The sequence below is a fragment of the Eschrichtius robustus genome, chromosome 6 (assembly GCF_028021215.1).
Source record: "Eschrichtius robustus isolate mEscRob2 chromosome 6, mEscRob2.pri, whole genome shotgun sequence".
Lineage (NCBI taxonomy): Eukaryota > Metazoa > Chordata > Mammalia > Artiodactyla > Eschrichtiidae > Eschrichtius > Eschrichtius robustus.
This window is the reverse complement of record NC_090829.1, coordinates 7,377,252-7,401,371: the sequence shown is the minus strand read 5'-3', so window position 1 is coordinate 7,401,371 and position 24,120 is coordinate 7,377,252. Positions and strand designations below refer to the sequence as shown.

The 24,120-nt window shown below is 42.3% G+C and overlaps 1 protein-coding gene across 1 annotated transcript in view; it reads left to right on the top strand.

Annotated features, from left to right (window-relative positions):
* Positions 1-24,120, top strand: part of KAT2B (lysine acetyltransferase 2B) — a 103,996-nt gene that overhangs the window by 63,347 nt on the left and 16,529 nt on the right. The window contains exons 6-11 of the mRNA XM_068545854.1: positions 754-945; positions 7,014-7,120; positions 12,002-12,127; positions 14,357-14,493; positions 16,923-17,131; positions 18,345-18,471. Coding sequence (XP_068401955.1) covers positions 754-945; positions 7,014-7,120; positions 12,002-12,127; positions 14,357-14,493; positions 16,923-17,131; positions 18,345-18,471 — 898 coding nt within the window. The remainder of the gene's footprint in view (positions 1-753; positions 946-7,013; positions 7,121-12,001; positions 12,128-14,356; positions 14,494-16,922; positions 17,132-18,344; positions 18,472-24,120) is intronic.

The following is a 24,120-nucleotide window of genomic DNA, read 5'->3' as shown; positions in this document are numbered from 1 at the left end:
CCTTGACCCTGGTCTCTGCTGCCCTCTGGGCCCCACTGTGTGCCCATGTTGCCGGGAATTTCAGGGCTTGCATCTCCGGGAGACCCTGGAGAAGGTGGGTCCGTTGTGGATGGATGCTCATTTTCTAGCTTCTCTTGGCTGAACGAGCTTTCTCAATCATATGCTCTACGTAGCCCGTGTGCCCCAGAACTGTGACCAGGTTTCAGGAAAGCCCTGGTTTCCCTCTGCGTCCCGGGAACTCCTCCAGCCCTGTGCAACGCTGAAATGCATTTTTGACTTTGAGTCTGAGTCATTGAAAACGTACCTAAGCCACAGATGGTGGAAGCTCATTACTTCCTGCGTTTTGACTGAGTTTTGAACAGTCTTGAAGATCTTTATCTTCCCACCAAAGCTGTGGAGGTGTGTGAATGCTGCGTAGGCATTTTAAAGAAGCCTTAAATTTTACTTAGAGGATTAGATGGGGAGTTCTTATTCTGCAGAAGGGACTTCCTCGGTTTCTCCTTTAATTCCTCCTCCTATTTAAAGGATGCTGCAGAATGGACTGACTCTAGCAGAATTGGACCCAAGTGGCTATGGCAGGGTGAGCTAACCTAATTCCCACGTTTTACTAGCTGGTGGTGATACTTCTGCTGGTCGCTGCAGACCTGGTTTCTCCTGCTGAGGTTGATGATACAGAGTAGCTAGCCATCCTTGGGTGTTCCACGTGGTCTGGGGCTTAAGGGATACTGATGGCGTGCTCTCCTCTGGTTGCAGGTGGCTGTGTTACTGCAACGTGCCCCAGTTCTGTGACAGTCTGCCTCGGTACGAGACCGCCCAGGTGTTCGGAAGAACCTTGCTCCGCTCTGTCTTCACCGTGATGAGACGACAGCTCCTGGAACAGGCGAGGCAGGAGAAAGACAAACTGCCACTCGAGAAACGGACTCTAATCCTCACCCATTTCCCAAAGTAAGGGAGTGCTCTTGTGGGTCTTTGTTTGATGCAAGGGCTTGAGACTGATGGATACACACAGCAACGCCTGCCTCAGTGACACGATCAGGAGGGGTAGGAAAGCGGGACCCCATCCTTCTCAGCTCCCTCTGGGAGGCTCCGTGGGTACTTTCCAGCCCATCTGAGATGAGTTTGACTCTGTGCGACTGCTGCCTCAGCCTCGCCTCATCCCACCTGAGTCTCATGAGGCAGGGGGGTGGGGGGATGCTTTGTTTTGTATATTCGGCTGCCAGGATGCTAGTGGGGGCTGGGAAAGGTGGTGCAGAAGCAATTTCCATCTTCCCAGAAGTGGTGCAGGAGAAGTCACGTGGCTGTTTCTTCCGTCCCACGTCTCCAGCCATTTCCTTTTTTTAATTTTTTGGCCCACCATGCGGCACGTGGGATGTTAGTTCCCCGACCAGGGATTGAACCCGCGCCCCTTGCATTGGAAGCACGGAGTCTTAACCACTGGACCTCCAGGGAAGTCCCATCCAGCCCTTGCTAAGATTGGCGGATCAGTCCCGTCTCAGCTAGAGTGAACTAGACCCCAAGAGCGGGGCCGGCCGGGAACAGAGAGGCCTCCTGCAGAATGATCTTTGTGCCTCTGTACTCAGTTTCTTGTAGAATGTGCATGCTCTTGTGCACCTTGCTTCTCGCACCTGCCAGAACTCCAACGTGTGAATAATCATTTAAATATTTTTCAAATACATGAAACGTGTCAAAGGGATAGGAAGTTGCAGTGCCACACCATTGGCCTTGGAAATGAATTTTCAGTGCGAAGAACCCAAAATTTAAGCTAAGAGGCTGGGTGCTGGTGAGAGCCTGGGGACGCAGCTGATGACTTGTCACGGAGCAGTGACAGGAAGGAGGGAGTTCATTCTGCCTGGAGTAGCACTGGTTTGCGGGGTGGAAGGTATCATTTGAAAAGGCATTCTAGGTCTGATAGGGTTCTGCCAGGGAGAACTGCGAGATAGCAGAGTTTCAGAGAGGAGCCATTATATTATAGTCTTTGAGCAAAGACTGATGAAATCCTGTTTTATCTGAGAAACTGGATTTTTATTATTGTTACTATTTCTGGTTTACCCAATTTGTATCTCAGGAAAGATGATTTAATTTTTAAAAATAAGTGAGGCCCAAAACAACAACAAAAATGGTTTTCTGATGAAAATGGACTGAACAAATTTTTTTTTTTTTTTTTTGCAGTTTAACACGAATCTCAAACGTTAGGTAGAGGATAATTCTAATGAGCTTTAGCTGAACGTCCAATATTTGCACATAAGTCCTAGCCACCTGATTTTCAGTATTTCCTGAAGGCAACCAGCACACGAGACTGAGGCAGGACATGGACCCTTTGGTATCCTCCAGGGAGGAAGGTTCAGAAGCACTTAAACTGCAGTTTGAATGTTGCCCCTCAATGGGTAATGAACTCTGGGCAAGTTCATGTATTTCAGTGGCTGCCTTTTAACTGTTCTAAGCTTCTTTCCATAGAGAGTAAAGCAGTTTTCTTATTTCTCTATTACATTTGCCACATAAGTAGCATTTCATGTGTTCAGATTATAGTTGTCATTCTGTCTCTAAGCCAAGGGACAAAGAGGACCCCTCTCCCCTCCCCCCCCACACCTTTTGCGGTGCTTAAAGAGAAATTTTAATTACCTTGCATAGTAGCAATTTTTTTTTTCCCATAGCAAACTCATTTTGCTTCTTACAGATATTTGCTAATTATAGTGTTTTGTTCGTTCAGCCCATACTTCTGGCATGCTTATGCTGTTCAGCTGAAAAATCAATGTTGCTTTCTTTGTATCTCTGTTACTAATGGTAGGGTAAAACTACCACCCACTTCTCCTTTTAATCCCTTTTCATTGAATCTGACAACATTTGAGGCTGTTAGGGATTTATACGGGCAGATTTGGCGGCAGAATCTCATATTGAAGCTGGAGGTGCCATTTGGATCTTGGGCACCAGCTCAAGGCGAGGGCTGCAGACTGCTTCTCACACCTGGTGAGGTCGCCGTGATTCTCAGATGCATCTTCAGAGCTTACATCCTTATCTTCCTGCTCTTCATATGTTGCCCTTTCTTCTGCTTGGCTTTAACGTGTGCCTTTCCCCCACGCCACCCCCATCCACCTATTTACACGGTTGTTTTTAAAAACTTTAGTATGTACATTTCATTCTAAAAGTGATAAATGGACATGTTGATGAAAATTTGATTCACAGGGAACAAAGAAGCAAAAGACCACTATAACCCTACCACTGTGATATACTTTTTGTGCTTTTAGATATTTCAATATTTTCTCCATGTATAGAACCTATGATTCTATACTAAGAGAAAACACCTTTCTTCCCGTCCCCCCAAATAACTCAAAATACAAAAACAATCTTTTTAGTTTTCTGGAAATTAATTCAAAAAAGTTGAGAAGTATTTACTCATAAAAAGCTGATGAAATTTGGGCCAAAAACAGCAAAAATCTATGGCATTCTTGAATGGACATAACCCCTTCAAACACCCTAAAAGCCAGAGCAGCAGGTGTGGTGGAGGTAGCAGGATTGGGAATGCCCATGAAAACCACGGTTTTAAGCTGAGGAAGCTGACTTGATTGGTAGCAACATGCTAAATACCAACACCCAGGGAAGATTTCAATAAAAGGAGCAAACTCTGTAAGAAATGAATGGGGAAATAGAGTTCTGCTAGCCTAAAGCTACAGTCCAGGAGAGAGAAATTCCTCAGATTAAGTCCAAGTAAATTATTCAAAAACAAAATCCCCAACAATACAACAAACTTCAGGGGAAAAAAAATCAGAATCCAAATTTGCTAAGATATATTTTGTAAAATGCACAGTTTTTAACAAAAGATTATATGATGTACAAAGAAAAAAGGAAGTAATACCTATACTTGGAAATTGAAACAGTCTAAAGAAGCTGTCTCCGAGTGGGACCAGCTGTTAAATTTAGCAATGATTTTAAAGCAGATCCAATAAATATAATCAGATTATATTGAAAGATGCTATATTCAAAGAACTAGATGAGAACATGACAAGGCCTCAACCAATAGTGGATTATGATAAAGAATCAATTTATTGTGTTCTTTTATTCTACATACAATTTTGTATCCTCTGTATAGAAAACAAGTGTTTTCTTGTAGCATTAGATGAGCCTGTTCTTTATTTTATTGAAATAACTAAATATATGTATATATATATATTATATAACACACACATGATTATTTTCCTAAATTATTAATGGCATTCTTCTTTGGTGAGTCTCTTTAGGGCTTTGTGAAGTGTTCCCATTATATAATTACTGATAAAGAAGGAGCCTGGAAAAGGAAAGGAAATTTACTTCTGTGATAAAGGGCAGTTGGGGAAATCTTGAGGGCTGTGTGAGGTGAAAGCAGGGTCTGCTTAGCAAAAGGGGGAAATGCATCAAGAACCTTACCTCTTGTCAGCAAGGTCAGAATGTGATCTTAGTAAGGATTTTACCTCCTGTTGCTGTCAGTCTTTCTGTGTTAGATAAGAAGCATACTAAAGTGTTTTAAAGCATAAGTTAATGGTGGCTTGCTTGGCAAAAGGCGACTCATGTCATTTCTGTAAACTATGAATTACACAACTGAGTGCAGGTAGATGTTCACACAAATGGTACCTTATTCTTAAATCTTCGGAGTATGAGTAGCAAGTCAGAAGATCCTCAGGACCTTTCCCCACCTGTCTTCACTTCCAAAAACCCAACCTCTCCCACCCCGAGACCTTCTAAAGTGTTGCCGGATTTGATTAATGAGAAGACTAGTGGCACTTTCAGTAATTGTGATGCTGCTGATGATGTGAATGTATGTCCTTGATCAGTTATCCATACTTGGTATGTTTCTCAGTTCAAGTTTAAGGTAACTTGACATCTTTATAAAGGTAACATAACACATGGACTGTACATTATCATAGCTTTAGGGGAGGGGACAGGTCCCCCAAAGCAAATCCACTTATAATTATAAAGACTATAAGTAGTCTTACGTATGTTTTGTTGCCAAATGGATTAGGGAAAATACTTTTTTTAAGGGCTTTTGGATTTCAAAATTTGAGAGACAGGATAGTAGACGTATATAGTAGCTAACCTTTATTACATCATTGCAGTGTAAACTTCTTGAGGGCAAGACGAGGTTGTGTCCCCCCTCTGTCCTCCAGCACCTGGCATGTGGTGGGCATTCAGTGTTTGTTGAGTGAATGAATGAGCACTTCCTAAGGGGTCAGCACCATTTGAAGCATGACATTAGTGTACTTCTCACTACCACCTTCTGCAGGAGTTACTGTTGATATTTCCATTTTATAAAAGTGGAACCAAGGAAGAGGAAAGTTAAGAACTTGTTCCAAGGTCACACAAATAATAAGTGGTGAGCTTGGTAATTGGATTTTAGAACCCAAGCTCTTAGCCATTATTCTGTACCCCTCCATGAGAATTAATGTGCCTTAAAAAGAGGCTTTCAGGAAGACATTCCAGTACCAGAAGTATAGATTTGTGTTGGTGTTTTAATCATAGTTCTTCTATTTTGGGGCACATAAGAACTGTCCAAGGTACTTATCAAAAATCAGTTGCCCAGACCATTCTCCCAGACTCCGATTCAGTAAGCGTAGGTGGGCTTTGGGTATCTATACTCCTACCAAGGTATTCGGGTGATTTCTGTGGGCCCCCAAAACTTGAGATCTGTTTGTTTATAACACGACAGGAAATATAACATAGTAATTAATCACACGTTCTGAACTTGGCCCTGCAATTTACTGGTTGTGGGACTTTGTACCAGTTATTGAGCCTCTCTGTGCCCTAAGTTTTTCCATCTGTAAAATGGGTACAATAAAGGATCCTATCTCATAGGGTTGTTAGGAAGATCAAACGAGTTAATATACACCAACTACTTAAAGCAGTGTCTATCCTATAGTAAGAGCTATGTATGTGTGTGATAAATAAAACTAAAATACGTAACTCATTGGGTTGATGTGAAGATTCAATAAGAAGTTCTTACCCAGAGAAAACCATAATTCAAAAAGACACATGCACCCCAATGTTCATAGCAGCTCTATTTACAATAGCCAGGACATGGAAGCAACATAAATGTCCATCAACAGAGGAATAGATAAAGAAGATGTGGTACATATATCCAATGGAATATTACTCAGCCATAAAAAGGAACGAAATTGGGTCATTTGTAGAGTCATGGATGGACCTACAGAGTGTCATACTGAGTGAAGTAAGTCAGAAAGAGAAAAACAAATACTGTATATTAACGCATATATGTGGAATCTAGAAAAATGGTATAGATGATCTTATTTGCAAAGCAGAAGTAGAGACACAGAAGTAGAGAACAAATGTATGGATACCAAGGGGGAAAAGGGGGGCTGCTGGGAGGAATTGGGAGATTGGGATTGACACGTATACACTATTGATACTATGTCTAAAATAGGTAACTAATGAGAACATACTATGTAGCACAGGGAACTCTACTTAATGCACTGTGGTGACCTAAATGGGAAGGAAATCCAAAAAAGAGGGGATATATGTATATGTATAGCTGATTCATTTTGCTGTACAGTAGAAACTAACATAACATTGTAAAGCAACTATACTCCGATAAAGGTTAATTTAAAAAAAAAAAAGAAGTTCTTAGGACAGTGCAGGCACATGGCAAGGATTCCATAAATACTATAGCGGCTTTTGTGATGGAAATGACAGTGACAGTGACCGATCCGTGGAGGGCTGGAATCTGGTTCCGAGATTCCCTGAGGGAGGCTGGGTGGAATGCATTTCCACTCATGTAATGCTCTGTGTAGTCTAGCTCGTATCCATCTATGCAGAGCCCAAAGAGAATACATCTGTAGAAATGCATTCTGTTATTAGAATACACCAGGGCTGCCCAACTAAATCATCACTTGAGTCATAATTGACTAGCATATTTCTAAATTGAAGATAGGATGCTGGTGTTCATGTGATTGCCGTGGGTGGTTGGGGCTTTCGTCCCTCTAGTAATGCATTAGTTTTGATCTCATGCTTGCCTTTACTCTTGTGCCTAGGTTTCTGTCCATGTTAGAAGAAGAAGTTTATAGTCAAAACTCTCCCATCTGGGATCAGGATTTTCTCTCAGCTTCTTCCAGAACCAGCCAGCTAGGAATCCAAACAGGTAAAAAAAAATTTTTTTTTTTTGCATAAATCAGAAAACAACCAGGAAGTGTTCGTTGCAGTTCACTCTGCATGTATTTGTGTTTTTCATCAAGAATTGAAGACTAGCACCAGCCAAAAAAAAGTAAAAGCTCTGGCAAATCTTGCATCTACATCTCTGTTGGTGAGGAGAGCAGGTGCAAACCAAACAGTTAAAATAACCACAGCTGCTGCTCCTGCTATGGGAGTTTGCTCAGCCCGCACCTCACAGCTGTACTGGAGGTTTAAACCCAGGCGGCTCAGGTCTGCAGTCAATGCTGGCTCTTTTTGAAGACACTTACAGTCTCGGTCAATGGCCACATATGCCCAGGAATCATGTCTCCCTCTGGTTTCTGAATCTGTGGGGTCTGGTTTGGGCATCAAGTTGCTCTCATGGATAATGGTAGGATGGTGAGTCTCAGGACGTGAAGTGGGGTCAGGGCGTCCGCCGGCATTGCCTCAGGTCAGCCAGTGGCCTCAGCGAGCATTTTGTGAGAAAGGAAGATGTGTAACTTCTGGAGTCACACTGACCCTAGAAAGAGGGTCTGAATTCCTGCCTTGGATGCTCGGAAAATTTGGAGAAGTTTGGCAAGAGATGCCAAAGCAGTAATTTGTTTGTGGCCTTGGGGAAAGATAGAATGCAGAATTTTGATGTCGAGTTTTTAGTAGATCTAGTTCAATGTGTAACATGGGGGCTCTTAAGTATTGCCTCCAGCAAAGGGTAATTTTATTCTCACCATTCCCCCACCCCGCAATTTTTTAAATTGAATACGTACAGTGAAAGGCAACCTTTTTAGTATGTGGTTCTGTGAATTTTGGCAAACACACATAGTTAGTTGTGTAACTACCACTGCCATCAGAATATAGAAAAAAAAAATATAGGACAACTGCATCACCCCAGAAAATTCCCTTGTACCCCTTTTGTAGTCCATTCGGTGCTCTAACCCCCAGCCTCGGCGACCACTGATTTGTTTTTTGTTCCTGTAGTTTTGCCTTTTCTAGAATGCCATATGAGTGGAATCATGGCTTTCTGACTCTGGCTTCTTTCACTCAGCATACTGCATTTGAGAAGGTGATTAAAACTTTCTTTTTTCATCTAGAGCCCAAGTTTGGATGCATATAATTAAATCCTTGCAAGCAGTGTACTTAGGGAATGAGGTATTTTGGTTTGGATCAGACCATCTTTGTTTGGCTTCTTGTTACCAGAAACATCTTCTGTGCTGTTTTTTCCTTAGGTCATAGAATATAATTTCATGTTTCTCTGGTTCAAAGCCTGTAGCGCCCTGGGGCTCTTCTGTGCATGGACGGAACTCCAGACCAGAGTGTCAGCATTTCCTGGACATGCTCTGTGTAGCACCTGGGCGTGTGTTCTGTATTTCTGTCTCTGTCCCCATGTTGTTCACTTTGTCTCTGTCTTTATTTTACCTAACTTTCAAATGGCATCTCTCCCACAAACCCTTTCCTAATTCTCCCCACGCCTTCCAGTAAGGGCTGGATCTCCTTTCTTCCAAACGTTCGTGGAACCTTGATAATATCCTATCGCCGGTTCTTTAACTTGGCTGCACCGTGGCATCACCCATGTGATTTAAAATACTACTGATTTCGAATAGTGTTATTTATTTGTGGTATGATTAATTATAGAACTTTATTAATTTGGGATGCTCTCAAGGAAGGAAAGAAAATTTACATTAAAAATCTAGAAAAAATCTTTAAAAAGTTTAGAAACCACCTAAATTTATAGCCTGGCTCTTAGTGACTCAGTAAAATATGCCATATAGAGGTTCTTATTTCAATAAATAGTTAAGAATTGCTTCTATCAGTTTTTGCCAGTAGATGCCTCTGTATGTTTGAAAATAATTTCCTTCTTTCCCACAATTATCTCCTGATTTTCTACAGTATTTATGGCACTGGTTTAGATACTGAGAATAGCTATAAATAAAACAAAATGATTTATTTTAAGTAAAAAAAAAAAAAAAATACTACTGATTTCTGAGGCCCCTCCCAAGAGGGCGTGATGTAATTGGCCAAGGGCATGGCCTGGACGTGGCCAAGGACGTGTCCTGGACATCGAGACTTTAAAAGCTCCTCAGGTGACCTGATGTACAGCAGTCTGAGTCACAAAGCACTCACCTCATGCTACCCTCGCCCCCTTTTCTCTGTACGTCTGTGAGTGTGACTCCCGCATGGTCAGAGACCCAGTTTTGCCACCAGAATAGCTGATACTTCCAGTAAGTGCTTGCCCTGAGGTTTGCTTCCTTGTCTTTGAGCCTTAGCACAAACCATGAGAAGTTGGTGTGATTATCCCCTTTATGTGGATGAGAAATGAGAGCTCAGAGGGGAGCAACCAGTTGCCCAAAAGCAGAGCTCGTGAGTGATGGGACTGAGCTTCACGCTGGGTCTAATTCCTGTCTCTTGCACTGAGTTAAGAGCCAGAGCTCTAACCGCTGCTCTGCACGGCCCCAGTGTGCTTTGCAAATGTGCAGGCAAGCACATGTGGAAGGAATGAGTGAAGAACATGGGCCGGGGATACCAGAGCTGTTTGGCAGGGTCAACTTAGTTCTTTTCTGGAGAGGATTCCTCTCTGGGTGAAGACTTCCCTTGACCCTCACCTGCTCAAGATGCGTCCCAGTCTGTCCCACTTCCATTGTGTTGTCTGTCATCACACAAGGTGGAGAAGGCGGGTCGTCTCTGACCCTCTGGGAATTTCAGATTCATCTCTGTGTCTCAGGTTGTCACGCAGTTCAGCTGGACTGTCAGTATTACCTGCCGCCGTCGGAAGCAGGCTGTCTTCTCCTGTTCTGCAGTAATTGCAGTGTGTTCTCTGGGGGAAAAGACAAGTGTAATCACCTACTTAATTGGCATGTCTGCACATCTATGCAACTGTGATAAATGACATTCATAATGATGGCTCTGAACTTTTGCAAGGTACTCAGATGTCTTCTGAATCACCAGAGCTTCCTTCCCCTTTGTGTAGAATCGCTCCAGTGTACTTAGAAATTCAGAAGGCTTGTTTGCTGGGAGGAAAGCCATACAGCCTGGTGCTTTAGTATATTCTGATCCCCCGTTTTTTTCTTTTTTTTTCTGGGGGAGCTGTGGTTTCCTCACCTATGTTTTATTTCAAAAAATTTTTTATTGTAATGACCTATATGGGAAAAGGATCTAAAAAAGAGTGGGTATATGTAGACGTATAACTGATTCACTTTGCTGTACACCTGAAACTAACACAACGTTGTAAATCAGTGTATCCTGATTCTTTACATACCAGTTGCTGTTCAGTTAGGAGTGCTATGGGTCCATGTCTCTCCGTGGCTCGGTTTACTTACTCCATCACTCTCTTGGCTGCGGGGAAAGTCCCCCGTAGTAGACCACGCTGTGGTTGCCTTGACACCAAGATGAATGTGCTCTCTGGGCATCTGTCTGCACTGGGAATGCCCATGTCCCTCATCAGTCTCGCCTCATCAGCTACGGATCAGCAACACACTAGCAAACAACGTCCTGCTTCCTATGATGGCTTTTTTGAAAAAAGGCAAAACAAAAAGGTTTTGTTTGGAAGTACTCTCGAACTTACAGAAAAGTTACGAGACTAGGACAAAGCAGTCCTGTGTGCTGTATGTTCTTTGTTAAATTGTTAACATTTGCCATACTTGCTTCATCCTTTCTCCTGTTTCTCTGTCTCTGTCTCGCTCCATATATATGTGTGCATAAATGTATGTTTTTTGTCTTCTAAACTATTTGGAAGTTACAGACGTCATGCCCCTTTACTGACTTCAGTGGGTATCTCCTAAGAGCAAGGACGTTTTCTTATTTAACCGCAGTATAGTTATCAAAGTAAGGGATTTTAACCTTGATGCAATATTATTATCTAATCTTTGTGCTGTTTTCCATTTTGCCCCCATCTCAGTGATGTGGTTTATAGCAATTTTTGTGTCACATCGGGAGGCACGTAACGTTGGCCTCTCCCATTGTTGCTGGTGTGCAGTTTGATCACTGGCTTAGGGTGGGGTTGATGAGGTTTCTCCACTGCAGTGTTACCATTTCTCCTTTTGTAATAAAAAAAAAAAAAAGTACTTTTGTGGGGAGATACTTTGAGACTATCCTGTCTTTATCAAAATTATATTCATTGGGACTTCTTCCCTGGTGGTGCAGTGGTTAAGAATCCACCTGCCAATGCAGGGGACATGGGTTCAAGCCCTGGTCTGGGAAGATCCCACGTGCCGCGGAGCAACTAAGCCCATGTGCCACAACTACTGAGCCTGTGCTCTGTAGCCCGCAAGCCACAACTACTGAGCCCACGTGCCACAACTGCTGAAGCCCACATACCTAGAGCCCGTGCTCCACAACAAGAGAAGCCACCGCAATGAGAAGCCCGCGCACCGCAACGAAGAGTAGCCCCCACTTGCCACAACTAGAGAAAGCCCGCGTGCAGCAACGAAGACCCAGCGCGGCCAAAAATAAATAAAAATAAATATAAAAAAAATTATATTCACAAGGTTTAGACTGTACAGATGATTCCTCCCTGAATCAGTTATTATATACTGGCTGCTTCGCCCGGCCCCTGCCAACTTCCATCATTCCTTTCTTATTTGTTGGCATTCTCCTGTACGAAGAGTTTCACCTTCTCCCCACTTATTTATTTATGCATTTATTATTTTATCAATTTGGACTCGGATATCTTTATTCTATCCAGCGGGTTATAATCCATCCCTATCTTTCTTACCATGCCCACATTGGCCCCATAGTTTTTATTTTAAAGATGACTTCTTTGGGGTGATGGGCAGGAATGGGATGGTGTCATGTGCACTTGGTTCCTTATTGCCTAAGAAAGAAGTCATTTAATACCTTCTTTTCCTTTTCCTGGGGGCAGTTATCAATCCACCTCCTGTGGCCGGGACAGTTACCTTCAATTCAAACTCAGCGTCCCTTGAGCAACAGAATGGAGGGAGCAACAGTCCTTCCTGTAAAGGCGCTTCTGGGCTTGAGGCAAACCCAGGTAAGCTCTTCCAGGGCATCATAGAGGACTGCGATTTGCCCTAGAAGCTCTATTATCTGAGGTGTGCCAAAGGTAGACCTTGAACAGATTGTACATGTCCAGGATCTCAATGGTTGGAACTCACTTTGAGCTGTATTGGTTAGTTATTGCTGTGTAACAAACCCACTCAAAGTGCAGAGTCTTAAAACTGTAATCTTTTATTGTCATAGCTCACTCATCCTGTGTGTTGCCTGGGAGGTGGCTAATCCCGGCTAGTCTCCTTCAGGCGGGGCTTGCGTATTTCTCATCCTCCTTCTAGGACCATTGGGTTTCTTCTCCTTCCCTTGGGGCAGGATATGTCCTTATTATGGTGGCAGAAGCACCAGAAAGCAAGAAGAAATACACTTACTTGAAGCCTAAACTTGGAACTGGTACCCCATCACACCTGCCTCATTTTGTCATCTAAAGCTAGTCACATGGTCAAACTCAGAGTAAAGGGGTGGGGAAATGTACCCTACTCCTTTTATAGGAAGAACTGCAAAATCACATAGCAGAGCGTGGATACAGGAGGGGAAAGAATTTGGCCTTGAATGTAATCTGCCATGTGGGCAAAAACATCTCTTAATACTAAAGGCATTTCACAGTTACAGAATGTTTTGAAGGTTGCATTTCTGTCCGCAGGCTTGACCTCAGACAAATCTTGGGCATGACCAAAGTTTGACATTAAAGAAATGACATAAAAGGGGGAGAGAAGAGGATTTTGTTTGAAGTACTAAGCATTTAGCATTGGTGCCACCATTGTCTCTCCCACTTCCAAGGGAGACATCACTAATTAATCTGCAAACTCTTTGCGAGTGAGCTTGGATGCAGCCTAAGATGCTTTCTTAATCACATCACTATTAGCAATCTATCAAGTTTGGGGCATATTGGGTATAAGCCTCAGCTCCAAAATAAATAGTTCACAATGTTAATCTTGGGGAATCGTGGAATTTGAAGGCTTCTTGGTCAAATGACTGAAAATATTCTCGCTCACCTCCAATCACAACAACTAAAAAGTTATAAAAACAAGAACTCAACCAAAACTGTTTAGTAAGTAACATGTACTATTTGGAGAAGCATCTTGTATAGATGAGATACTTGACATTGCTCTGCTCCTTTTTAGCTAAAGTTGATGGGAATGCTATATGCAACATGCTTAGTGGGATTCGCACCTGAGGAATAAATTAGATTTGAACATCTAAAAATTAAAAAAATTTTAATTGTAAGAATAAATGCATTATGACAGAAGGAAAAAAAAGAAAGAAAGAAAAACCAAACGTGATAGTAGAAGGGACAGAAAGGCACCATGTAATCTAAGGAGGAAGGTGGGAGAGAGTTCTCCTTGCCTTTGCCCGGCCTTTCCCAGCATGTGACATATTGAGAGTGTACCCACTTCAGAGGCCAGTGGCCCTGCTCACTTTGTGAGGCACCATTTTAAGGCAAAAAAGCATCGTGAGAGATAGTGAGGGTCATTTCGTGATGAAAAAATTAAATTCACTGGGAAAATAAAACAGTTCATGAGTATATTTCAAATATATAGACATATGTACATGACATGCATACGACCACATATATCTAGACATACATACATGCAAACATATATGAAAGAGGGAGAATTAACAGAACTGCAAGGAGAAATAATCACTTCAAACCAACCAACAGTTGAAGTCTGGAAGAACCATCTCTGATTCATTCATAGATCAAGCAGACAAAACTGTCAGTAAGGACAGAAGCCCTGCAAACACGATCAACAAGATTAATCTAACATGTGTAGAGAGCACTCAAAATCGGAAAAATACACATTCTTTCCAAGAAGACGCTTAATTTGCAAATAATTGGTCAAGTCTTAGTCCATAAAGCAAGTTTCGAAGAATTTTGACCTTTGGTATCATATGGACCATGTTCTCTGACCACTAAGTGATAACTAGACTCACCCCTTAATATGCAAGTGAAGAGACACATGCCTTAATAACTCATGTCAAGTTAAAAAATTATCATGGAAAATAGAAACTATTTAGAATAGATCAACGGTCGGCAGTTACTGTGAGACCTCCTCCCTTCTCTCTCCCGCCTTCCACTGTGCCCCTCCCCCGGTACACGGAGGGTTGACGTCCACACCTGTCAGTGTTACTAGAAAATTAGTTGGATTAGTTGGCATGTGCTTTGTGGTTAAAATAACCCATCGTTTACCCTTTTATTTTGATCCTCAAGGAGAAAAGAGGAAAATGAATGACTCTCATGTTTTGGAGGAGGCCAAGAAACCCCGAGTGATGGGCGATATTCCACTGGAATTAATCCACGAGGTCATGTCCACCATCACGGACCCTGCAGCGATGCTCGGGCCAGAGGTCAGCAGGGTGAACCTAGGCAGCCAGCTGGTGGACCCCTTCTGCTCTCCGGGCCACTCCAGCTGCTGGGAATGGGGATGGTATTGCCGAGAGAGAGCATGTCATGCTACCCTGGTTTGCACTTTGCCTGGTGGTCAGGGTCGGAAAGGCAAGAAAAGCTGATGGAGAGCTGATTCCCCTTGATGACTGTCACATCACGGGGAAACATAATCTCACGCAGTTGAAGGCATTTCTCCTCCTTCAACTTTTTATCTTGAAAAATTTAAACCCTCATAAATGTTGCAAAAAACTCCATGATAAAGATCCAGAGACTCTTTATTTAGATTCACCAGTTGTTAACATGCCTCATTTACGTTCCCTCTGTCTCGCTCTCGCTCCTGTGAAGCATTAGGAACCATTTCAGAATTCAATACAGATGTCATAACACTTCACCCCTAGCGATATTTGCATGTGTCTCCTAAGACTGAGACTGTTCATTCACATGACCTCGATGCACTTATCACCTCCAGCTAACTTAGCTAGGTTACAGTATAATCTAATGTATGGGTTGGAAGTCTACAGCCTGCGGGCCAAATCCAGCCCACTTGCTGGTTTTGTAAATAAAGTTTAATTGAAGTGTATTGTCTGTGTCTGCCTTGCACTACAAGAGCAGATCTGAATTATTAAGATAGGGGAAATCTGACTGCAAAGCCTAAGATAGTTGTCCCCTGGCCCTTTATAGAAAACTTTGCTTAGACAAAGTTATATTAGACCCTTGGCCTAATATACAGCCCATATCCAAATTTCCCGTATATCCAAATTCTGTCCGTTATAACATTTGCTGCTGTTGTTGGAGGATCAGTCGGGGAGCATGCACTGCATTTAGTTCTTATCTCTTCACCTCTTTTTTTTTGGTCACGCTGTGTGGCTTCCGGGATCTTAGTTCCCTGACCAGGGATTGAACCTGTGCCCCCGGCAGTGGAAGCATGGAGTCCTAACCACTGGACCACCAGGGACTTCCCCTCTTCACCTCTTTAGTCTCCTTTTTTCTAGAACAGTTCGCCAGCCCTCTTTTGGTCTTTTGTGGCAGCACTGTTGTTGCGGAGTCCCGGTCACTGTTTCTGCATAATGTCCCTCTACCTGGATTTGTCTGTTTACCCATGATTAGATTCAAGTAAAGCAATTCTGGTAAAAGTACTGCCGTCAGTCTCATTGTGTCCTATCCAGGGGCAAAGCGGTTTAAGACGTTTCTGACAGCTTCCAGAAAATGAAGAAATGGCTCGGAGATTATTTTGCAAAACATCTTTAAATTTTTTTTTAGTATGGCTCTGCTAGATCAAAGTACCCGTTTTTAATTTGTCATGTTTCCTTAGAGGTTTATTTCATGGTAGTGAGGATAAGTCAGAGAACCAGAATGTTGTTAAGAGATCTTCTTATAAAATTGTTCTTTCCATTTCCTTCTAGATATCCAGTCCTGGGGACTTATGACTGTAGTACCTTTTGTGTACTTGTCTTTCGGGGATTTAGTAACTTCACGGATTAGTTTAGCTCACTTTTTTTCAGCTATAAGATGTGGATGTAGTCACACATTTCAGGATGTGTTGGGTGGATTTAGTAGTGTCCTGGAGTTCACTTGTACTGGTGTGTGCAAGGCAACTGTTACATTTTCAGGAATTTTGTGTGCTGGTTGTTAAATACATTGGTAGCTTGAAACTAACGACAGTGGCATCCGGGCAGCTGGGCACCGGCCATAGTCCAGTGAAATGAGCACGTGCCGCCAGTGGGCTTTTCTCCCTTGGGGAGCTATTGGTTGAACACTGACCTGCACCCCACTGAGTGCTGGCACAAGGTTGTGCTGCGAGTTGTGGTTGAGAGTGGTCAACGGAGACTCCTGTGCAAAGAAAACCATCTTCCAAGAAGAGGTGCTGACAGTATAAGACTGCCACTATTGGGCCTGTACTGGGATCTGTCATCCCGAGGGTGCTATAATGCTCAGCCAGATGGAGTTCCTAAAAACCAGGGACTGGCAAACTATAGCCCTCAGGCCAGATCCAGTCTGCCTTCCCCCCTTTTAAGCAAAGTTTTATTGGAATTCTGCCCCAGTCATTTATGTGTTGTCTGCGGCAGCTTTCACCCTACAACAGTGTTGGCGAGTTGCCACAGAGACCTCATGACTTGCAGATCTAAAATATGAGCTCCCTGGCCCTTTACAGAAAGTCTGGTGGCTCCTGATCTACACCAAATCTCCGTGTACACGTAGAAAACTCTGGTCCCTCAAAATGCTCTTACCTTCCTATTTTGTTTTCATCACTTCTGTGTGTTGGTTGGGACCCTGAAAATCCACAAATGTGCATCTTATTAGAACACAGAAGAGAGGCATTGCTATGTCCTATCCCTCCTGTCTTAAGAGAAGAGCTCTGTGTAATGTTTTCCTGTCTCCTGCGTCCCAGACCAATTTTCTGTCAGCACACTCAGCCAGGGACGAAGCGGCAAGGATGGAGGAGCGCAGGGGTGTGATTGAATTTCACGTAGTGGGCAATTCCCTGAACCAGAAGCCCAACAAGAAGATACTGATTTGGCTGGTGGGGCTGCAGAATGTGTTCTCCCATCAACTGCCCCGGATGCCAAAGGAGTACATCACACGGCTTGTCTTTGACCCGTAAGTTGTGCTCTGCTGTTCCTTCTCCCTTTTTCCCCTCTTCTTTCTTTCTTTCTTTTTTTTTTTTTATTTTTTGGCCATGCCACATGGCACATGCGATCTTCGTTCCCCGACCAGGGATTGAACCTGTGCCCCTTGCAGTGGAAGCGCCGAGTCTGAACCGCTGGATCACCAGGGATCACCTGTCCCCTTTTTTCCCTTTTAAATGAAAGAAGAACTACTCAGACAGTGAAAGTCAGCCATAGTCACCCACTGAGTCCTACTGCCTCTCGTCACACTGTGGATGTAGAGTGGCATCACGATAATTGCCATGGCTAAAGGCATTAAGATTAATTTTTCAACAGTTCGTCGATTTTTTGTTAATGAGGCTTTATATTTTAAGTTGTGGGTGACCATCCTGTGCTTCGTTCCTTATAGCAATGAAGGAATATATAAACGCTAAGCAGGCGTCCCACTTTTTCAATAGTCAAAATATTCTTGATTTTGGTATCTTAACTAGGTACCATTGTTGCCAGGGTCTGTAAGCCCTGAGAAGATTATTGGGGTATTAGGTTAACTTTGACAATCCATTACATTAAAAAAAAAAAAAAAAAAAAAAAGCAAGAAACAAGAAAGTAAACTTCCCTACTTGAATGTATTTTAACACATGGAACCCAGTAGCCTACGTGCATTGTGATCCGTGCATGTGACTATTCAGAGTGACGTTTTAGACTGCAGGCCCGATAGGATTCTGGAATGCAGGTTTCAGCAAATTGTACCTGTGGATTTGGTTTTCTTTTCCATATTGTTTCCGTGCTATTTTTGAGTAAGACTAAACTCTTCAGAAACACATCCCATGTTTGTCCCTGCCTTTGTGCTCTCCCTCTGGACTCCCACTGTGGATCTGTGGGCATCAGGGGTGGCCCTGTTCCAGCACCAGTCAGCACCTCCCCACATGCTCTGTTCTTTATTTGTAACCTCAGAGCCTCCTTAGGTGGCCGGCCTTTGTCCTCACGGAAGCTCTGGTGCCATCTCAGGCAGGCAAGCTTGCTCTAAGAAGTCCACAGTAAAGAACGGTCTGGTGAGATGGAGGCCAGATAGAGGAGGTTTCCATGGAAAAATCAAGAAGAAACAACCCCCTGCTTTTCCTGGCTGGTTCATGAGGGGGACACCCCAAACAGTATATTTGTATAACCAAGAGAAGTAAAACTTTGACATAATCTTATTCTTGCAGGAAACACAAAACCCTTGCTTTAATTAAAGACGGCCGTGTTATTGGTGGTATCTGTTTCCGAATGTTCCCATCCCAAGGATTCACAGAGATTGTTTTCTGTGCTGTAACCTCAAATGAGCAAGTCAAGGTAAGAGTGACCCAAGGTCTTAGAAGAAATGCAGAATGTGGTGCTTCTCACGAAAGCCGCAGAGCTGGGCAGGGTCTCCAGGTCCAGAGAAGGTTCCAAGTGGAGCCCAGGACTTTCCAAGGAGCACCCTCTCACTGCGGGTGGATGTGTGTGTGTGTGTGTGTGTGTGTGTGTGTGTGTGTGTGTAGCGTACACACTTCCTTGTATCCACAGTCAGGCTCTACCGGGCTTTGTTGGACCTGGGCGCAGGGTCTGGGGACACCACACAGCCCCTGGTACAACTCAGGCAAAGTTTACAGCCAGTGAAGAGATGTTTGAAAACACGTCTCAGTGTTACTGATCATTTCCACGTGCAGACATGTCTACACACCCCTGGGGACACTGCACCACCAGAAGGGGTGTGGTGCGATGTGGATTAGGGAGATGATTTAGGTGGCTCACACCTCAGAAAGATTTCTTACGACCTTGTGCCTAATGGGGGACAAGGACTAAAGAAATTCTGTCGGGGAAGTCATGACATATTTGAATAAATTTATGACTGAGTTTCAGAAATATTCATGCACGTTTGGAATGTGAGTCTTTTTGGAGTGTGTGTGTGTGTGTGTGTGTATGTATGCGTGTGTGGCTGATTTGCCTTCCCGATTGTCCTTGGCATGGGTCCCTTCCTCCCCAGGAACCAGACTGTCTTATTGATAGCGTGGTTGGCATTGCAGTCTGACTGGAATAAATCAGATTCTCAATTGTCAGAAAGATTTAGATTGTGCTGTGTCCTCCTCTGCTGCTTTTGTGAAAGTGGAACCAGAAATGCGTCTTCAGACTATAATTCATTTGGTACTTTGGGAGCCCTAAAATCATGCAAAAATGTGGCAGTTGGTGGAAAGATAAGTAGCTCAGGATCTAATGGCTGCTGAGAAATATTATTGGCAGGTCTAAAGCAACGTTGTCCAGTGATATATCATGCAACGTGCAAATGTGAGCCATGTATGTGATTTTGAATTTTCTAGTGCTACATTAAAAAAAAAAAAAGAAAATAGGCAAAAATAATTCTAAAAAAATATACTTTATTTTACTCAGTATATCCAAAGTGTTGTCATTGTGACAGGTACTCAGCGTCCAAGAATTATTGAGACATTTTACATTCTTTGATCTGTACTAAGTCTCAGAAATCAAGAGTGTATTCCGCACTCACACCTGTGTCAGTTTGGACTAGCCACATTTCAGGTGCTCGCTGGGCTTGGAGAGTGCAGGCCTAAGGACATTGTTGCCTTCTTCAGCTACAATGAAGCAATGCCAGTTACAGAAACCAAAAATGGATCTCTGGAAGGAGTCATGCGCTGCCTGCCGGCTGAAACCAGGGCCGTGGGTGCTTTTGGCTTCATTAACGGCTCTCCTCTGTGTAATGGTCACGGTGCCAATTACAGCTGCTGTGGTTTCCTCTCACAAAGCACAAATGGGGCTTTTGTCTTTGACTCACAACACTCAGCATCCAAGGGCAGACAAAATTCATCAGTATCAAATTCATCATTCTGACTGGAGAAGGTGAGGGCCCACATTTACCTGAAACCGATCTCTGGCTCTTTTTCAAGGACCTTTGACTATATGTCTTTAGATGGTACTGTTGCTGTGCTTATCACAGGTTTATTTCCCCCTAGCCAAAGTGAGAAACAATAAGTGTCCAGAATTTAGGAACTTACTTAAAAGAAAAATTTGGTTTGGCTTTTCATAGGGAGAGGAGCTGGAAAATATGTCCTTGGTTTATAATTTCAGAAGAAGATTGCCTAATTTTTGTTTGCAAAGAAAGCTACACCAAGCAGCTTGTTTGGAAAGGTTGGTTAAGGTTGCCTTGGACACTTTTAGGATACCAAAGGGAAACTAAAGCTGTTTAATATGAATTGGATGCTTTGTCTTATTACTTCCCAGAAGGGCAGTGTATATTTTTTCCCCAAACCATATAATTTTCTAAAGACTTGAAGGAAGGTGGCCAAACATCACAAACTGAGTAGGAAAAACTAAAGGAAAAGCCACCTTTTGTAAGTGACTTAACTAGTTTTAGAAAATGAAGATTAATCTTTCAAAACTGGATAGAATGGATGCATCTGATGGAAGTCAATTCTGGTAGCACTTATTTGTGAAAACAGCAAGTTCATAAGTGGAGGTTTACAATTTTGATTTGAGATATTAAAAATCTTGGCTAAATGATACTTTCATTTTGGAGACTTAAGCTTATATACAAATTCCTGTGAATGCTTTAAATAAGATTTGTATATGAATTTATCTTGCTCAAAACACATGCAGGATAACATTTGAGAATTTACTTAAAGCTACTCACCTGGTTTTAGAATAGCTTATCTAAGAATTACTTGGGTTTGACATTATATGCAACTTTAAAGTTACATGGCTAATACTTATTTACCATAGTAAGTATTTAAATAAACACTGAAGTTACCAGGTGGATTTGGAAAGGAATCCTTTTGGTGATAGTTGCAAATAAAGGCATACAAAGGAGGGAAATAGTTCTGGGGTGAAAAATCTAAACATTTGCATATAATAGCTTAACACTGTTAGTGCCTCTTTAACCAAGGAAATACACAGAGAGGATTCAAGTTAAAAGGCACAGTCCCTACTCACAAGCAGTTGGAATCTGGAAAATTTCTTTGGAGAAATGACAGATTAGTGGCTGTTGATGAAGAATATCTTATGCAGGTTTTGAGAAGCTATTTACAAAAGAACCATTATTATTCTTCTTGAGTAAAATCCTTGGATTGTGGGTGAAGGGGAGAAAATGTATAGTTCTGTTAGCTCCTTACAAGATGGTGTATACAGTGAAAGCCTAACTCTCTTCCATCAACCACGTCTAGGTTAAACTCACATCTAGGTTAAAGTGAGTTTCATGAGAAGACACATTTCTTACTGATTCCTAGATATTACTATTCTTGTGCACATGCAGTAGCCAACCCTTCCCTTTTCTCCAGTTTTTTTCCCCCCACTTTTCTGTAAAAATAACATTTAATTATATAGGTCATGCACAGATACATTTTCAGAGAAAGCAAAAATCCCATCCCCCCTTCCCCCTGCCGTCCAGCCATTGTCAGCCTGGTGTGCATACTTCTAGGTGCTTCCCTATATTATGTACATGAACATGTACCTGTGTGGTGTGTTGTTGTTTACATAACTAGAATTCATACTGTACATAATTGAAAAAAACCTTTCCATTGTATCTTAGGGATCTTTCAACTTTAGTACATAAACGTGGTTATTTAAATTTATATTTAGATCAATTAAAATTAAATAAAATTTAAAATTCAGTTCCTTGGTCACTCAAGTCCTTGGTAGCTGCATGTGACTAATGGCTACCATGTTGGATAGCATAGATGAAGGATATCTCCATCATTGCAGAAATGCCTATTGTACAGTGCTAATATGGAACTACTTTATTCTTTTTATATAGATTTGCCTAATGTAGACAGACCATAATTTATGTAACTGTTCCCTATGGAAGACATTCATGTTTATTTTCTATCACTAACAGTGCTCTGTTTGGAAATGATTTCTAGACGCTGAAAAGTGGCATTGCTGTAGGAATGACTATGGCCAGAGTCTCAATTTAAAAAATTATTTCCAGATCACCCTTCTCAGTGGGTTTACCAATTTACACTTTCACCAGTGGTGCTGGAGAGTACCATTTCCCTGGGTATTGTCAACCTTAAAGAAATTTGCATAGTGCTGAGTGAAATATTGCATCTCATGATGGAGTGCTCTGATTGGTATTGGGATCAAACATCTTTTTTTTAAATTTCTTTGTTATATTTATTGCTTGTTCCTTTGATGATTTATCTTTTTTTGTATTGATCCTATCGAAGGTATTATTTATGCATTCTTTTTTTTAAATTTTTATTTATTTATTTATTTATTTATTTATTTATTTATTTTTATGGCTGTGTTGGGTCTTCGTTTCTGTGCGAGGGCTTTCTCTAGTTGCGGCAAGCGGGGGCCACTCTTCATCGCGGTGCGTGGACCTCTCACTGTCGCGGCCTCTCTTGTTGCGGAGCACAGGCTCCAGACGCACAGGCTCAGTAGTTGTGGCTCACGGGCCTAGTTGCTCTGCGGCATGTGGGATCTTCCCAGAGCAGGGCCCGAACCCGTGTCCCCTGCATTGGCAGGCAGATTCTCAACCACTGCGCCACCAGGGAAGCCCTATTTATGCATTCTTGATGTTAATTTTTTATAATATCTTGTATATCTATACTGTCCCATTTTGTCATTTTGTTTATGGTATCTTAAATTGCTTATGAAATCTGTAAAAGAAGTTTTAACCTTTGAAATAGTCTATTTAATAATCAGTCCTTTATGCTTTTGCATTTTATATTTTCTTTAAGAAGCCTTTCTGTATCCCTAGGTTATAAACCCACTTTCCTGTATCTTTTTATAATACTTTTGTGTAGGTTTATTTTTCCTTACATTTAGATTTCCAATCTGTCTTCTTACCACTTGACAAAACTTCTTTAAGGCTTAGCTTACACATCTTCTTTTCCTTCTCCCTCTTAAATATCTTATAGCCTTTTTCTCTATTATAGGTACAAATACATCACTCTGTACCAGTGCTGTGCAATAAAAATACATCTGTGAGCCTCAAATGCAAGCCACATGTGTAATTTAAAAATCTCCAATAGTCATATTAAAAAAAAAGTAAAACGAAACAGGTGAAATTAATTTTGGTATTTGCTATTTAACCTAAGGTGTCCAAAATACTGCCATTTCAACATGCAATAAGTTTAAAAGTCATTAATGAGAGTTTTTTCCCCTGGTGTGTATTTTACACCTGTATGTCTCATTTGGACTTGTCACATTTTCATCACTCAAAAGCTACACATGGCTAGTGGCTACCATATTGAACAGCCAGTTGTATATGAAATTATGAGTTCTATATGTCTATCTTCCCCATTTTACTATCTTCTCAAGAAGGGAGAGATTTCATTCGTCTTTTCATCCGAGTTTTATTCAAACTCACAATGTGTCAGTGTTGTGATATGTTTGGGAAAAGCTAACATGTCCATGGGTAATATCCATGGAAGAATAATTTCCAGAATAGGGAGATGGTAATACTCTTCTCCTATGTACTGGACAGACTGTCCCCTGAATATTATTATGCTTGGTCTTGGGATCCATGCTTTAGAAGGGTATTGTTATACAGCTGCGGTACCCAACCTTTTTGGCACCAGGGACCAGTTTCGTGGAAGACAAGTTTTCCACGGACCGTGGGAGGGGTGGGGGGAATGTTCAGGCGGTAATGCGAGCGATGGGAAGCGATGGGGCAGCGGCAGATGAAGCTTCGCTTTCTCGCCCGCCGCTCACCTCCTGCTCTGCGGCCCAGTTCCTAACAGGCCCGGATCGGTGCCGGTCCGCGGCCCAGGAGTTGGAGACCCCTCTTACACAGGAGAAAACCCTGTAAAGTGTGACTAGATTGAGAAAGGGTCTTCCGATCATGCCATATGAAGAACAACTGAAGCTTGGCTTGGGACCTGGGAGGTAGGAATGGGCATGGGTGAGGGAGGATGATTTTCAAGGGTTTGGAGAGTTGTTAAAAGCAGGGACCAGTCTTTGTTATTCTAGGAGTAGAACTAAGGTCAATAGGTAGAAGGAACGAGGGGT